The following is an 18,025-nucleotide window of genomic DNA, read 5'->3' on the forward strand; positions in this document are numbered from 1 at the left end:
TGGGGATAAAAGATATGTATTCCTGTGGGCTAATGGTTAATTTCTATTGACGGTCTTCGAAAGAGATTAGTCTTTGTACCTTGTGACAAATTTTTTAATCCTCTTGAAATGTCGGAAATCTTTAGCAAAATCCTCCAGAGTCGCGATTATAGCCTTTATTCAAATTTCACGTTCCATCTCTATCTGTTGCGTCAGGAAAGCATGCGGGCGCTATGCACAGCAAGGTCACGTGACTGGGAATTCCCAACACACTGAATTGCATTACTGTAGCGTAATTTGGAGATGAAATCATAAAATTTCTTCCCTATATTGCTTTAAATTGCCGAATGGGATGAAATTCTTACTCTGAGTGCTTGGGGTACCGATCTCTAATTTCCAACCTTGGAATTTTCTTAACAAATTGGATAGAACTATTCAACATTTGACGAGATAAGGTGTTTACACGGTGAGTTTGAGGCTGGTCGTATTTGATAACAATGATTGTAGCAGATTGCAGGTTATTAAAATGTATGCAAGGCAGAAAAAGATATTGCAATATTCTTCCTCCAAAAAGAATCATTCTGCTCAGGTGTTTAGACTCGTTATTGCACGATTTCTTGCCTTTTGTCGGGCTAATAACCTGAAATTGTCAATTCCTGCAGAGGGAATCAATCTTAAAAGGAAACCAGCCCTTGACATGGTCCCTTCCTGTTGGCAAAGGGATTACACGAAGTGGTGGGGTTTATCCAAATCCAATTAATGTCAGGAACTCGGAGTGTGGTCTGAGTGATTGATGTTTAACCAAGTCGCAAATGTATGGACCTCGCTGACAAATTAAGGGGAGATATTTATTGTTTTCCACTCTTCAGGGAGGTGCTCACTCATGGCACCTAAAGGTCGAGCAATGTACACAACAGTTGTTCTCTTCACTCTCGGACTGTGTTCTGCAACAGGAAATATATGCCCAAAAACCTCAGGTGAGAGCTTTTCTGTGTGATTTGTAAATAAATATAAGAGGGAATGCTATTTCACTCGTGCCATTTTTATGTTTTTTTTTAACCTGCAGTGAATCCAGGCACAACATTTAATTTCCCTTTTCCATTTACTTTGAATGACATAATATTAATACCAACATGACCTCCTGTTGTAGCTTTATCTTCAGCGAAATATTTATCCCACACAACCGATGCAGAATTCTTTTGAGGAGGCGTATTCATGTTCACGTGTGGGGTAAAGTCTGCCTGAGTATTATCTATTGTTCAGTGTACAGTGTGGCGCTCAAAAATGATCCAAAATTAATACCGTCTATTTTAATCACAAAGTGCTTGTGTTTACAGGAAGTATGTTATAAAACGAGCAAAAAAAGCAGCTCTCTGGTGTTTTGTTCCAGTTTGAATTGGTGATCCAGAATATTCCAAACACAGCACTTTAGTGGACCTTATTGAAATATCAAAATGGGCATATCAATCCAAATGGCAATGTCACTTTTACAGTTAGGAGATTAGGAGATTTAAAAGTATGGAAAAGTGTTACTCACTTATTTCGATTCATAAGTTACCTTTAAATATTTTCACGAAATCAAATAACTTTCATTGTGCTGTTTCAAAATACATGGATGTCATGTGTAAAGTCTTTACCATACTGTTACAAGTATTATTGTATGCAAGGCCTTAAAAATTGCATTGCAAAACAGAGTTTGTACACTTGACCATTGCACGCAGTGAATGTAAGACATGGGCTCTAAAACATACTGAGGAAAATCGGTTTTGTTTTCTTCTTCTTCTTTTTCCGGAAAACGGCCCAGGGCCAGTGTTGAGTGCCTGTGTTAGGCAAATTCTAATTTCTAACATTCTAAATTTGGGCACAGGACATAAAAAATAAAAGCATCAGCTAGCCCACAGTGTATACCACTAGTTACTGTACAAGCGAGAATGCATATTTCATGTCGACAAGTTTACAGTTGTGCAATATAATTTTAGATCACCATATCAGATGACCAGCTGACTCTGACTGTCATTTACGACACCCTGTTTTGGGACGTACGTTCATTACAAAATGGCTACCCACTGGTCAAAACGGGAGGCCAGGATGAGGCTCTCATGTGGTGACTCACCTGAGGCTTGTGTACACAATTTTGGTCACAATTTTATGGATTGTAGAAAAATGGGGATAGCTCTTTTGTTTGTACTGAAAAGTCCCATCCTTTCAAAGAGGACTATTGCTGATAAAGTTTCTCAGGGATTGGCGTCTTCAGTTTTCTAACTATAGTCCCCACAGTACAAGATCGCAGCCTACCCTGTGATTTTATTGTTTTAGTACTTTTTTGGTCTTTTTTAACTGCCTGGAATGTACGAATATTTTCCTTTGAAGAAATGGTTCTTTAGGGGAGACTAGTCGTAATACCGTGTTAAAGCTCGCCTGTTGACGTCAGACTTTACTTCGCTTCAAGAAATCCTTCATAGTCACAGCTATGACTTTTATTAAAGATTGATTTTCCAGTGTATTTTGTACACAACACCCGGATACGCCTTTTGTTTTTAAATTAGATTTAAAGATTGGATTGACAGAAGCATGCCTTCTCGGTTTTTTTCTGTGTTCCAGTGAACAATACCCACAATGCTTTTGGCGCATTCAACGTTCAGCAGGGCACGTGGCACCAAGTCCCCTGCCTGTCCTTCCGAGAAGGCGAGGCTGTTACTCGAGTTATTTGGTTCAGGAAGGACACTCCCGAGACTGATCGCCAAACGCTGATCACTCACAAGCGCAACGAAGACCATCCAGAGAGTGAGAGGTACGCGTTTGGGGCGTCTGGTTTCAGCCTCGTTATTAAGGGTGTACAGGAGGGTGACGAAGGAAGATACATTTGTCAAGTCATACCACAAGACACTATTGACAGAACAAAAGAGATCGACATTCGAGTTCTTGGTAAGTTGGCCATATTCCAGTGTTTGTCGATGTTAAATAAACAATTCATAAATAAACTATTTCATCTGAATCGCTGAAGATTTTGTACCAAATTACTATTAGCAGGCTTAAAAAGGGTATTTTGTTCAACGATCATTTGGGACATTTTAAGTTGGCTTCGTACAATACTTATGAATCTTTAGAATCCAGTATTGTGGTTATTCAGGCAGCATTTCACTGCACTTTATACAGGGAATCTTATCAATTGAAAAGCTTTGAAAAATCTCTATATGTAATTTAAATTTAAGGTTATATGTAAATGGAATGCATCAGCAGTACTGCCTCTCTCATTGGATTTTGAAACATATATGTTTGTGCATTCCACAGCATTTATCTTTTCGACTTCGCTTCCAGGGGAGTCCTTCCCAGCCACCACAAGCGAGGCAAATTTTACGACAAGTTTCCTGCGAGGACGCAGAAAGACGCTACCGTGTCAGTGCGCGTCACAGTCAGCCGACGCACCATCCGTAGTGTATTGGTCAATGGGAGAGGGCGTCACTACAGATACAGAGATCATTGGTGCACGTTTCTCTGATGGCACCACCCTGCAGATCCAACATGGCGCTGATTACAGCATTGGTAGCGATGCTTCACTTACAGTTAACTCCCTGACTGATGTACATGATAACCAGCGATACTGGTGTCATGTATTCCAGTCAGGTGGGACTCTGAGAAATTGTGTCAACGATGTAAATATATCAGGTAGTGCAGTTAACTAACCAAAGATATGGTCTAGTTTAGTTGAATTCTGAATTGACCCGTCATCCTTACAAATGTAATTCATCGACTGTACTACTGTATTCTGTATTTTACTCTTTCTTTAACACAGATGAGCAGCCGCGCGACAACAATGCCTTGAAGGCGTCTGAGATATCTTACTACCTCCGAAAGGACATGAAGCAAGTACTCCCTTGCATCAGTTGGACAGCCGGTGTCACTGCCTGTGTGGTTGAGTGGATTAAGCTCGACAACTCAGACCGACAAGTAGTCATCTATAACTTGTCGACTGGTGTCATTGACTCTAGTCCTGCATTTGATCTAGCGAGTGACTTTGGTCTGGTTATTCAATCAGCTGATGATAACCACGCCGGAGAATATCAGTGTAGCGTGGGAGAAAGAAGCAAGACAGTAATTGAAGTCCGAGTGATAGGTATAGCAGGAGATTTGATCGCCTCTTTAAAGTCACGTTTTAGAGCTTTGGGCTCACAGTTGCAAGGATATTTTTAAAATGCTTAAAGCGAAGGATTTTTTTCTTCAGCTGGGTCTTTCGTCCCAGTTGGCTTTGTTTCTCACTTTCTTTGTGCGGCATTTTTGCGTCTTTAATTTTTCTCCTTTTCTCATTTCGTGGCAGGAGATCAGTTCCCACTGGACAACGGCAGTGCTATAGAAGGCGACCGGGTGACCTTTAAACCTGAGACGAGAATCACTCTTCAATGCCCAGCTCTCTCAGACATCTCTACGACAAGGGCCACTTTGGTTTGGTCCTTTGGATTACCGGACGATCGGTCAACCACGGTGATTGGTACATTCAATCTACCAGATGGTTCTCACACGATGGACAGTTTTAAAGACAACAGTTGTCTCGATATATCAACGGAAGGATCTCTGCTGCTGAACAACTGTTCCCAAGATGGTGACGTCAGATACTGGTGCCACGCCTTCCCTGCAAATGGCGATCTGATCAGGTCATACATTTTGGTTGCAGGTAAAATTCACTGTAATATTCACTGTAGGTCACACACCTAGAGGGCATATAGCTATCGCTTTGCAGGGGGGGGGGCACCCGCCTTCCGTGTGTATCAAATGCTGGCACCATGTGTCTGTCAAAATTATACGAACGTCCAGAAGTACAATTATCAAAAAGAAATTGTTTATAGGAAGGTAAGCATTTCCTTTAGAAATACTGCCTAAATAAACCAAAAAAAGGTTTCACAGAACAAACATTTTTACAAGTATATATTTTTTTAACTTTAAATAATTAAAGAAACACCGACGAACACCACTGAGAGAGATAATCAACTGATAGTTTCTTTTTGCAAAGAACAGTTTATTTTGAGACGTCGGAAACGTTACTGCCCCAACCTCGCTTTTCGGTTTGAATACTGGCATATTGCAACAAACGGTTTCCTGAAACTGAGGTGTACAGATGTTTAATTAAATTATAATCTCCAGCAGAATCATGCTGAACAATCCGTCAATATGAGTGTTCCCACAAGGTGTTTGCGTTTACTTTTTACATCTCAGTGTCAGACGGTGAATTTGAAACATCCCTCGCCCTCGTCATTACTCCGGCCATCATTCTAGTCATCTTCCTGGTTGCTGCTCTTGCTATCATTGTTTTCCTTACCTGGAGGCAACGCTCCAAGTCACTGCATCACAAAGATGACAAGGAGAGAGGTGACTACAAAAGACTTGACAAGCAAGGTAAGTGACGTAATAAGATGATCATTTGCAGCAACCCGGTGATCCATTTCCCAGTGTTTGACATATTCAAATTCCTGAGGTAATTTCGTACATCTTGATTTACAGCCATTATAGTTCAGACTAATTTACGCTGACATGTTTGGAGTGTTTTCGATAAACATTACAGTATAACACTGGTCCGGTTCTTTTATCGTGGCATGCAAGTGATATGAGTTGACAATTCATACTTAAATTTTTCACAGATTCTATCAAAGAGTTGGACGTGAAGACGCTTGCCACCAAGGTCAAAAGTTTTGTGATCAAGAAGTTCGGCACGATTCCTGTCACACCGTGGACTGACGGCGATCTCGCATGCTCTGCACCAATAGATACAGTTTACCAACCCTTGAGGATTTTCATCAACGCCTACGTTGGAGGTAGTTGCATAAAATATCAGTTAGATTCAGAGTCGCATATCTTCAGTGATGGCATTTCAGAATTGGCAAATGAGCATGTTATCGTACAGGGCAGGGCAGGAAGTGGTAAGACTACCTGTCTGTACAGGTTACTGTATGACTGGGCCAATGGAAGGGAACATGCCGTTTTTGGTTCCGACAGGATGGTTTTTCTGTTCACTGCCAAAACATTTATTCGTGCCAGATCAATCGGCGAAGCAGTTGTTGAAAACATGCTTCAAAGATACGCAAACATTTCCGCAGTATCCATTGATAATTACTACTCAAAAGACAAAAGCAAACTGGCAATTTTGATCGACGGTTGCAATGACAAAGAAGACATTGACAGCGTCATGGAAATACTGACACACCAAGACCTTCTTGACTGTCAGTTAGTGTTGACCACAAGACAAGCAGAGCTTGCCGAGGTTGCGTCAAAAAAACATAACATGCGCCATGTCACAATTATTGGGTTTACGCTCAAAAGTGCCATTGATTATGTTAATGCCGTGTTGGATACTGTTGACGAAAGAAACGAAGCTACCCCTGAGCACAAACCGGAAAAAACTAAAACCAAAGAACCGGGTTCCGTTGATGTCCCGCAAAATAAACAATCAGAGTCACAAGAGCGGGAAGAATCCGTTCCTCTTAGACAAGAGAAGGCCACACCCACTGAAGAAAAGGCGGAAACTGCCCAGACGCAAAGCCCTAAAAAGAAACGAAACCTTCACAAATACTTAAAGGAAGACATTCTTCCACCGGTCATTTCAAGCCTTCCGGCTGTACTGACAGCTCTTTGTCAGATGTCGATCTGGACAAAGGGAGATGCCTTTAAACCTGACGTTACCATGGCTGATTTGATTATTAGATTGGTCAAATGCTTGTTTGACAAAAATGCTCATGCTAAAGGAAATGATACCCGAGTTGCAATAACTCAGGGAGACCAGCTCGATCAGTTAATCAAAGATCAGCTTAACGTACTTGCAGAACTTGGTAGGATGGCTCATCCAAGACTGGTCGAAAGTTTTAAAACTCTTACAGACTTTGACAAAGAAGAGTTCTTAAAATCGTCTGAAAAGGGAGAAGAAGTTCTAAAAGTTGCAAGTCAAATCGGACTTCTTTGTCACTTGAAAGTTGAATCCAAGAACGATTCTATACAGCAAACTACGGAGGCTGTTTTATTGCAAGTGTCAGAAGTAGAGGTAAGGAAGGGGTGCCTTTGTTGCCTGCAAAAGCGTCACAGTGAAACCGATCAAGAATTGCAGCCGACAGCGGAGTTAACTCCATTGAATGAACCTCAAGATGATAGGTATTGTTTTGTCTTGGAGATTCTCCATGATTTGTGTGTTGCTATGTTCTTGGCCCAGTCTGTTAATAGAGTGAACGAATTATTTGTAATTGCAAGTATTGGTGAACGACAATACATGGAAAGGTTTGCCTATATTTTGCACTTTGCCCTCCAGTACAAACAATTTGACAGGGATACCGTTGTCAAACATTTGGCAAAAATGATCGAAGGGGAGCAAGCTAGACCCAACCGAGGTAGTCCGTTACAAGTAGCACCGCGATTGCAGAAGCTCGTAGAAGTGTTCCTGCAGGCAAATTTCGAAGGGAAGTGTAAGGGAGCCATAAACAAAAAACTTAAGGGGGTCTTCAGAGAAGGAAGGGTTCGCTTAATTGGAATCTCGAGTTACAAGCTGAGATTGTTGGCGTACCTCTTCGAGCATGCAACACCAGAAAATGGCAGCAAGCTGAATGCAACGTCTGTGGAGTTGTTCCGAATTGGTAAAAATGAGTGGTCGGAGATTCAAGAATGTATTACATCCTCTAAATCCAAAGAAAAAGTAAACAAACAAGCAGACATGCAGACGGACAAAGAAACCTCTTTGGTCACGACCACCCTTCAGACTGATCAAGAAAACAAACCCGTTGCTGAAGTTAACCAATCCGGACCTGATAAATACCGGTCCCTGGAAGCACAGACGGGAAGTAAACAACGAGACCCCGAGGTACCTGCAAGACATTCTGACACAGGGAATGACGAATCACTTCCAACAGAACTATCACCTGAAGACACCACCTCAACAAATGGAGATGAGAACTGTGACGATAAAAATCGTCAGTCATCTGATGTGGATGTTGCATCGTATGAGGTAAATGACGGTACGAAGGAACTGGCTTTACTCAAAAGCCTGCGTGAGAGAATAGAATCTACAAACCCAGACATGCCTACGTTTCCCGCTGAGCAGTCTGATGGCAGTGTTCTTCACACGGTGCAGTCGATGTGTCTGCAAGAGCTTGTTGAGTCACAGGGTGGTGAGTGCCACACTTCGGGTGCGTCGAGAGACTTAGCTCGTTACCTTCCTCGTCTTGAAATGCTTGAAAGTCTCGTTCTTGTTGGGACTATTTTCAGTTCTGACGCGATTTGTGATTTTGCGAAAGGTGCACACCAACTCAAGAACCTGAAGAAGTTGGATCTTCGTCTGAATAAGCTGTTTGATGACAGAGCCTTCGTAGCGGTAACAAATCTGCCTCTACGTGATTGCCTAAAGTTGTCTGACCTTCGACTGTCTCTGTACAAAGTAACTATCGCTGGGTTCGATGAAGTCAAGAAGGAAATGGACAAGAATAAAGGACGGCCTTGGGGAAAACTGGAGACACTGTATCTGCTGCATGGATCACCTGCTGAGAAATTGCTGGGATTTTTTTCGGACAGTTTAAAGTATTTTAATTTTGTCAAACGTTTTCATCTTTCTGCTACTAATCAGAACGAAAACATACAAGAGGATATCCTGCAAGGGTTTGTGAAAAATATGACAACTGAAAAGATCCTGCCAAATCGCAAAGTCCTCTCAATCAAAAACATGGAAGCAGTAAAAGAAAGATTGGCGTCTTTGAAACTTCCCAAAAAGAAAGGGTTCGGTCTACAGTTGAAACAACTTGGGACTGACTTAGGACTTAAAGGAACAAGTGGCAGAGGCGACTCAGACACCAAACAGAAAGCACAAGGTGACACTGCCATGCAAAACATGGTAAACAGCGCAGAGGACGAAGCCGAAAAAGAAGAAAGGATTTGAAAATACAGTAAAACAAAGTGAGACTACCGTTGACTTAAGCACGCCAAATGATGCCGCCAAAAAGGCGGACGAAACCAAAGAGGAGGCAGGTAGTGAAACACCGTAGGGCAAAGAGTGGCAAGCGGCTCTTCCAATGGCGGGACAGACACAGGAGAATCAGTCGGTGGTAGTGCCACTGGGAAAACACCGACAGACGGCGTTGGCGATCCGGTTGTAGACACACAGGGAGACACTGTTGGCAAGACTGCTACTGGACAAAAAATGGAAAACGAATCCGCCCATCCAGCTGCAGACTGCACAAGTAACACAATTGGCAAGACAGGCGACACCCAAACAAAGCAAAGCAACAACAGCAATGTTATGGCAAACAATGCAGCGGTCGATGGAACGACTAAGGCGCAAGTCAGGGCGACAGTTATGCTCTTTCGATAGACAGTTCTCTCGTCGGGATGCCCAGCAGTGGGTGAGTCAAAATACATGAATTATTCACGAGGCCATATTGCTCAACTGAACTCCGTTGACCCAGCACATTCCGCCTATGCACAGTTTATGGGGAGGTGTGTGTGTGTGTGAACCGTGACCGTGATCCGATGATCACACCTTTCCGATCATTCTGCTGGCGCAATTTTGATGAACGCAAACAGCTAGCATCCAGTATTATTCATGTCAGAAAATCAACTATCATGAAATACTAAAAATTCAGTTATGCATCATCTCTTTGCCTGTATTAGTAAACTTAAGTGATCTTTCACTCGGTTGCAGTACACTGTGAATGGTATACATGATGTGTGTGTATGTAAAGTGTTTCTTGGCTTGGCTTCGCGAACGAAGATCATAAAGGTAGTAGCCCACGTCCATAGCAAGTCTTCCCCCGATGAGGCCGATGCGGGATCGGCAGGGATAGCGGCAGTGGCAGCAAAAAGATCTGGCCGGGGTTTAGTGCTACATCTACATGTATATGCTACAGCAAAGGACACGTATAGACAAACTCCATCACGCTCCAATACCATTTGCATTTAATGAAGTGCTCCCTGTAGTGGAAGCTGTTGTCAAGGATCGGCTTAAGAATTCATGCATGCTGTACTCTTCAAATCGGACTTTTTCTGATATGCACAATTGTTAAAAATCTTTCTACCGACTTTGTGAGTGTCAAAATTGGATCATATACCCAGGAGTCGAACTTGATCATGTGCATATATAAACTATTCAGAAACTGGTGAGGGCACTAAATTTCAAGAGAAAGTACGCGTTTTGCAACTATCCAAAATGTAACCAATAAAGTTATTGTTTAAACCTGATTATATTCTTTTCTCAGCATATAATACGAAACATTCACAGGATAAAACTTCAAGTGATCGGGTTGCAGTCACGGTACACACAGGTACTGTATGTGTGTACAGGCGGTACGTATGCTGAGTCATTGGAGTTCAGTTGATTAAGAAGTAGGCCTCATAGATAACTCATGTTATTTTGACTAACCCCCCTACGGAAAAAAAAATATTGCCCGGCATGGTTGAAAAATACTCTGACAAAAGTAGTTTTTCGTGCCACCTGCTATATCCAATTTCCTAAATCCGCTGAAACATATTTGGTGGAATAATTGTTGATGGTAAATCAGATCGAGGTCTTGGGCTTAATTTTACTGTACAGTTTGCCTGATATTTGCAGTTTTTCATCAGAGTCGTGGTATCCATATACGCATTAATCTTTTAGAACGGAGTCATATGATTATTTTGCAGTGACACAAACAAAAATATAGAGCAAGGTTGGGGCTGTAATTCCTTTTCAAAGTGTGGCGAAAAAAGTTTTGAAGTCACGAAGTGACTGTAACTGTAACTTTAACGTAAGAATTGTGTACATGTAATATTGACTGAACTGAATCAAAGCGTGTGCTTTAAATTGAACAGTTTATTGTATATTGAGCAACAATCACAGCCCACTAACTTTTAATTCGGTAATCCTGGCAGGGGTAATAGAAAGGACACTATTAGGAATTGAAATACGCATACACCGGTAATGAACAGATATTTTCAGACTTTCAACTACTAAAAGCACTTATCATCACTCAAAAAGAGAAAACTTTTTAAAGCCATGAATATACAATTCTGAATTTTTACTACAGATGTACATAAGAATCATGAACATCGACCATAATATATCGTATGGTACCCTGCCCCCTCCCCCCGCTTTTCAAATTTGAATGGCCGGGCAAGTCGCCCCCCTCACCTTTCCCAACCCCCCATTTCCTGCATAGAGTTACGCCGCTGGATGTTTATCATACTTCAAAAGATATTCAAGGAGAGAAACAGTGGACAGATTAACAAACAGAAGCGCTGTGATCCTGCTGTGTGTCAATATTCTGACTTTATACAAGCGTTAATTGAAAATAATCCTTCCTTGACACGTTTGCTTTTCGTTATGACTAATGTAGCTGTTTTGATTTAGAGAATTTAGCAATTCTCGAGGATGAAACATTCTTGCAAAGCATAACACCAAATAAAAACAAGTTTGTGGACTTTTTACTCAGCTCCTGACGGAACAGATTATATTGGTCCAAGTGCTACATCTACATGTATATGCTACAGCAAAGGACACGTATAGACAAACTCCATCACGCTCCAATACCATTTGCATTTAATGAAGTGCTCCCTGTAGTGGAAGCTGTTGTCAAGGATCGGCTTAAGAATTCATGCATGCTGTACTCTTCAAATCGGACTTTTTCTGATATGCACAATTGTTAAAAATCTTTCTACCGACTTTGTGAGTGTCAAAATTGGATCATATACCCAGGAGTCGAACTTGATCATGTGCATATATAAACTATTCAGAAACTGGTGAGGGCACTAAATTTCAAGAGAAAGTACGCGTTTTGCAACTATCCAAAATGTAACCAATAAAGTTATTGTTTAAACCTGATTATATTCTTTTCTCAGCATATAATACGAAACATTCACAGGATAAAACTTCAAGTGATCGGGTTGCAGTCACGGTACACACAGGTACTGTATGTGTGTACAGGCGGTACGTATGCTGAGTCATTGGAGTTCAGTTGATTAAGAAGTAGGCCTCATAGATAACTCATGTTATTTTGACTAACCCCCCTACGGAAAAAAAAATATTGCCCGGCATGGTTGAAAAATACTCTGACAAAAGTAGTTTTTCGTGCCACCTGCTATATCCAATTTCCTAAATCCGCTGAAACATATTTGGTGGAATAATTGTTGATGGTAAATCAGATCGAGGTCTTGGGCTTAATTTTACTGTACAGTTTGCCTGATATTTGCAGTTTTTCATCAGAGTCGTGGTATCCATATACGCATTAATCTTTTAGAACGGAGTCATATGATTATTTTGCAGTGACACAAACAAAAATATAGAGCAAGGTTGGGGCTGTAATTCCTTTTCAAAGTGTGGCGAAAAAAGTTTTGAAGTCACGAAGTGACTGTAACTGTAACTTTAACGTAAGAATTGTGTACATGTAATATTGACTGAACTGAATCAAAGCGTGTGCTTTAAATTGAACAGTTTATTGTATATTGAGCAACAATCACAGCCCACTAACTTTTAATTCGGTAATCCTGGCAGGGGTAATAGAAAGGACACTATTAGGAATTGAAATACGCATACACCGGTAATGAACAGATATTTTCAGACTTTCAACTACTAAAAGCACTTATCATCACTCAAAAAGAGAAAACTTTTTAAAGCCATGAATATACAATTCTGAATTTTTACTACAGATGTACATAAGAATCATGAACATCGACCATAATATATCGTATGGTACCCTGCCCCCTCCCCCCGCTTTTCAAATTTGAATGGCCGGGCAAGTCGCCCCCCTCACCTTTCCCAACCCCCCATTTCCTGCATAGAGTTACGCCGCTGGATGTTTATCATACTTCAAAAGATATTCAAGGAGAGAAACAGTGGACAGATTAACAAACAGAAGCGCTGTGATCCTGCTGTGTGTCAATATTCTGACTTTATACAAGCGTTAATTGAAAATAATCCTTCCTTGACACGTTTGCTTTTCGTTATGACTAATGTAGCTGTTTTGATTTAGAGAATTTAGCAATTCTCGAGGATGAAACATTCTTGCAAAGCATAACACCAAATAAAAACAAGTTTGTGGACTTTTTACTCAGCTCCTGACGGAACAGATTATATTGGTCCAAGATACGTAAACTTTTAAACCATTTAATTATTGTGCAGTCATTACAGTGAGTAAGATTGCCTGACTGAGTTTGCTGGTGCATAAAAGAGTTCAATTTTGATCATAAATATGAATATTTAATGCGCTACAAACAAATGTTCAATTGTATAAATATAATTTCAAACGTAATTTTAAATATTGCACGAACATTTCAAAATGGTACATTTATTCTGTATTCAATCACGAACATTTGACTTTGTATGACATAGCACTGTTGAAGAGAATAGTGGCGAGCTTTGGCTGTTTGGAATCTGTTTGATAAAATTGATATTTGATTAGTCTCCTTGAGCTCTGTAAGTAGAGATGTTCACAGTACATGTATAAACTTAGATTTATTTGGTGTCGAGAACACTTCTTTGATTTTTAAAATGTTATTCTCTTTGTCTGCTTCATATATTTCTTGCCACAATTATCCATGTGTCAACGACTGCGTTGGTACACGTTAAGCACATGTACGTATGCATACTTATTGCTTGTACATCGATGTCTTGGACTATTCCTGTAAGAATTTTCAAATTGTACAAATTCTCTTTTCTTTTGCATCATACGGTCTCCTCTCAATGTCGAATTTTCATGTTGACAATATATTGGCATTTTATCCTGAAGCGTTTCATTGTGCCACACCGACCAGGTCGGGACTTTTGAAGTTTTGGTTGGTTTTATAAATACTTGTTTTACAAAATAGTGTCCACGGTTTTGCCGATTTCGTGAATTATTACGTTTATTACATTTTAACGAAATGAGAGCAACGTCATATGTGATTTGCTTCTACATGAAATACACATTTCAAATAATATTTTCCCTAAAGCTTGCCTTCAACTGAGCCTGAAAGAAGCTCACTCATTAATTAAATGCTAAGACTGTCAGTGTATCGAAATTACGAACGATTGAAATTTATTTTTGAAAGGAAGAGCTGGAGATTGATAACATGCTTCAAATGTGTATTAATTTCTTGTCGCTTGCAATAAAACCTGCAATATGATCATGCGGCCAAGAAAAAAAGATTTTTTTCCTTTGTTCTTTTATACAGCAGTAACACTGTAGATTACTGTGCCTGTATTGTGTATTGTAGGCCCTAATGTTAGACATCCTTGATGTAAAACAGCATCCAGAGGGAACCATGAGTGTATAGCCTTCTTCCAGTATTGGTATAACGATATTTACCCCTTGGCACAACATACACCAATGTCATTCTCAAGAATAACTGAAATGCAATGAAGTTTTCTCAGAAGCATATCTGAACTCTTCTACAATGTATAAAGACTTTGTGGAATCTTATTTCGAGTAAGGTGAACTGCAACATCCACTTTACATTCAAAATTAACCAAGAATTTCCGGACAAGTGACGAAGCTTTTGCCTAGATGTAAACCGAGGACCAGTGAAGACACTGTTTATTATGCACATATTCATGGTCAAACTGGGAACTCCAAATTTGTTATAAATTGAAAACATTTCTGCTTGCTGGCTTATTTTCATTATACTTCCACAACTATAAATCGCCAAAGGAAATGAAATCTACGATAGCATTGTTCAAAAGATTTAGAAATTCTTTGCGCATAAATTACACACAGATTCACCGCCTGGGGTGACCCATAGTTTTGCTCATGGATATGGAAATTCACATTCGCATAAAAAACATGAAAGCAACAAAAAATGGGTTAATAATATAAAAACAATAATTCAGAACTGGGTTAGATGAATTTAAAAGGTGCGATGGGGGTAGTAACATTTAATAAAAAATTCTATTCCATTGTCCCTTTAAATTAGAAGTGCGGGTATCAATATGAAAATAATACTGGTTACTACTGGGGCTACAATGATAATAATATTTCAAAATGAGTGCGATCCAGGGTCATGGCACTGCAACGGCAGCAGCAATAAGGCCAGTCTAGTACGACGAGGGTCAGGGGTCACGTCTAAATACACGGCCAATGTTTACAATACAGCAATGCAATCTTTGTGTTTATTTACACAAACCATGAATGCAAACGTACATGTATATTGTCAAACACGTTCTTTGGGAACCCAAGGCCCGAGCGAGGTGATGAAGAATAGACCTTTTCACTAAATTCATTATTATGCACGCATGCGCACAAACGGCCTTGGTGGCAAGAAGTGTGAGCCGGCCATTGAAAATGTACAAGGGTGCGAGTTTGATGGTAATTTTCTCTCCGGTTTTCTGACTTTGTTCATTTTTTTTCTTCAGAAAATCCAATCAAATCGTTTTTGCTAATAGTTTCTGATTGAATTGGAATTTATAGTGCTGTGGTAAAAAATTTTTAAACTGTAATTTTTCCTGCGTGCACGAGATCGTTGCTTCTTAGTGTGGCCCTCTTCCATCATAAGTGGTATAAACTACATCGTTAGTGTTCTTGGAGCTAACCTGTGCATTTTGTAAAAACACGGACTGATCGATGTTCAATGTACACGTATACTGTACGTCCGTGTACATAGCTACCATTGAACTAGCTAGTCATAGTTTGGGAGTACTATCAAAAGAAATTGTATCCACTCGTTGTGTTTGCCGTGGGGTTGTACAAGCCAAAGAGTGTTGATTCCAAAGAGAAAGATATCTATTTCTTCAGATTTCCCAAGTGTAGAGAGGCAAATCGAATGGATACATAGTACCTGTACATGTACATTGCACCATGGAGGTAGATTGAACATCAGTTTTCACATATGCACAGGTTGGATCCGAGAACACTAACGATTTAGTTAAAACTACAAACGATGGAAGGGACCGTACTAGAAGCGACAATCTCGCCGGCGCACAGGAAAAATCAAGATTTTAAAGTCTTTTTACAGAGAACTTAAAATTCCACTTATATTGAATGAATTTATTAGTGTAGAGGTCTATAGGAGTCGGGGTGTACCACAGCACCCATTAAGCATAATTCTCAGTTGACAGCTGAATAATTATACAAAAGAACCTGGGATGAATGACCTAATTAAACACCTAGCATTGCACATCTGACATAACATTCTGCGAATAATGCAGTCCCCTGAGGAAAGTTTTAAAACATTTTTAATACCCTCTTCGTTTTCCACATACGACTTCACTTTCCAACTAAAAATCAACAAACCTACAGTATCGCTTCAAGATGTATTTTCGTCACGGAGATGTTGATTTTAATCTCACGTTTTTCCCTCACGCAGACCTTTATTAAACTATACTCAGCCCCTGTCCGAAAATATGCGAAAATAAACCCACAGGCTTATTTGGATGGGACGCAACCTGTTTTCCTACTTTTTCCACCTCAGGCTATATTCTTTGTATCAAGGATTCAAGGCCTTGGTTGCATTAAATGCAAGCAAAATTCCTCTTTAGCAAAATTTAATTGTCACGTGAACATCAGCAATCCGGAGGATGGCATTAGGACATAGCCATTGTGACATGCATTTGAAATAAGTGATATTTCCTGCGTCGTTTTTTTTTCGGTTATTGGGATTGCCGATTTAGTTTGAATAGCGTTGGTAACGTTGATACAAACTGCTGATTGGCTGACTGTCAGTGCGCAAACGAGGTCCCTAAACTATCTTCCCCGATCAAGCTGTTTCACTGTCTTTGGACCGCGGCCAAAGACATGATGCAAAGCTACATCTCAATGATTATGTTGGCTGGCCCGGTGTATTATCCAACCAGCTGAAGAAATGTTGGGGAGATCGAGAAAGTAGGCCTTCTATAACAACTTCAGGCAAATGTACAATGAATTGAGTAGCTTTTAAAGCAGCATTAAAAATCTCTTAAAGAAAGTTTCTGTGGAAAAATGGATTTATCTAAAGAGGGAGATGGGGAGGGGGCGCAATTGGTTAAAGAACCTTTAACATAATATATGTGACCCGGTACATTGTAGTCAGGAATAAGTCGCAAACTTTGACCTTTTGAGATATGCACATGATTAGAAAGAGGATTTCATTAGCTTTTAAATGGCACACATCAGACGTGTGTTGAGAGTGACCTGTCATATATACACTTTCAAAATACATAGAAACCGCCACATTAATTTTTTCAACATTTTCCAACAACCCCACTTAACTCAGCCATTACATAAAATGGCATCAGCGACTTATTCCTGATTACGATGTACCGGGTCACATTATGCATTTAATCATACGAAGCTTCCATTTCATGAATCACAATGCTCCCATTTGGAACTCGGCTTTTACAAATTTTCCCTTTGTGTATACTAAAGCGTTATCCCGCCTTTAAACCCGTTGTGTTGTGTTGTATGCCGTTAGCGTATTCCTCGTCTCCGAGTCAGCTACGTTTGTCCACGTCAGTTAATATCAGTCAATTTTGAATTCCTTCCCTTTAATTTTCTAAAACGGCAAGTTATTTTAGGCTGTGAAACATGATGACGCATCAACAAACCTACCTTCAACTTTCTACTGCTCATTTTCACAACATGATCACGCATGCGCAATATACCCGTTATACTGATTTTGTTGAGGAACAAAATGAAAATCTTCAGCCGATATTTCTTCAAAGCACGAGATAAATTATCACCGAAGTAGACTTGGGTTGAATTAAGCCAAACAGAGGCAGTTTAAATGTGTGCTACCCTTGTGCAGTGAGCACAATCCTACCAGAATCTTACACAAGGGGATGATTGATCGCCACCCGGTTCACTAAAACCTTAGCTAAGGATTGATCGCCAGATTCATCAAAAACTTTGAATGACTCAGTGTATGAATGTATGACCGAGAATCTTGGTCTGCCACTATAAATGGTTAAGAGACTGCGTTTTTTCCCGAAAATCCAAGAAAAATCAGTTACGTAAATCTAATTTTTCGTTTTCTTACTATCTAAACTACTCAACTTGTCGTGTTCAGATGGTCATGCATATTTTCAAGAGTTGAAACCACAATCTTTAGAATTGAGCGATTTGGCAATATTTTAAATATTGTAAAATATCTCTTATATATAAAACAG

At 40.0% G+C, this 18,025-nt stretch overlaps 1 protein-coding gene across 1 annotated transcript in view; it reads left to right on the forward strand.

The window, feature by feature from the left end:
• Positions 1-247: 247 nt before the first annotated feature.
• Positions 248-18,025, forward strand: part of LOC147795816 (uncharacterized) — a 46,170-nt gene continuing 28,392 nt past the window's right edge. The window contains exons 1-8 of the mRNA XM_087130406.1: positions 248-445; positions 849-956; positions 2,581-2,904; positions 3,298-3,645; positions 3,773-4,093; positions 4,295-4,648; positions 5,188-5,367; positions 5,610-9,439. Coding sequence (XP_086986532.1) covers positions 863-956; positions 2,581-2,904; positions 3,298-3,645; positions 3,773-4,093; positions 4,295-4,648; positions 5,188-5,367; positions 5,610-8,878 — 4,890 coding nt within the window. The 5' untranslated portion in view covers positions 248-445; positions 849-862 and the 3' untranslated portion in view covers positions 8,879-9,439. The remainder of the gene's footprint in view (positions 446-848; positions 957-2,580; positions 2,905-3,297; positions 3,646-3,772; positions 4,094-4,294; positions 4,649-5,187; positions 5,368-5,609; positions 9,440-18,025) is intronic.

The sequence above is a fragment of the Acanthaster planci genome, linkage group LG20 (genome assembly GCF_054643075.1).
Source record: "Acanthaster planci isolate LZ-2023a linkage group LG20, COTS_SCS, whole genome shotgun sequence".
Taxonomy (NCBI): Eukaryota; Metazoa; Echinodermata; class Asteroidea; order Valvatida; family Acanthasteridae; genus Acanthaster; species Acanthaster planci.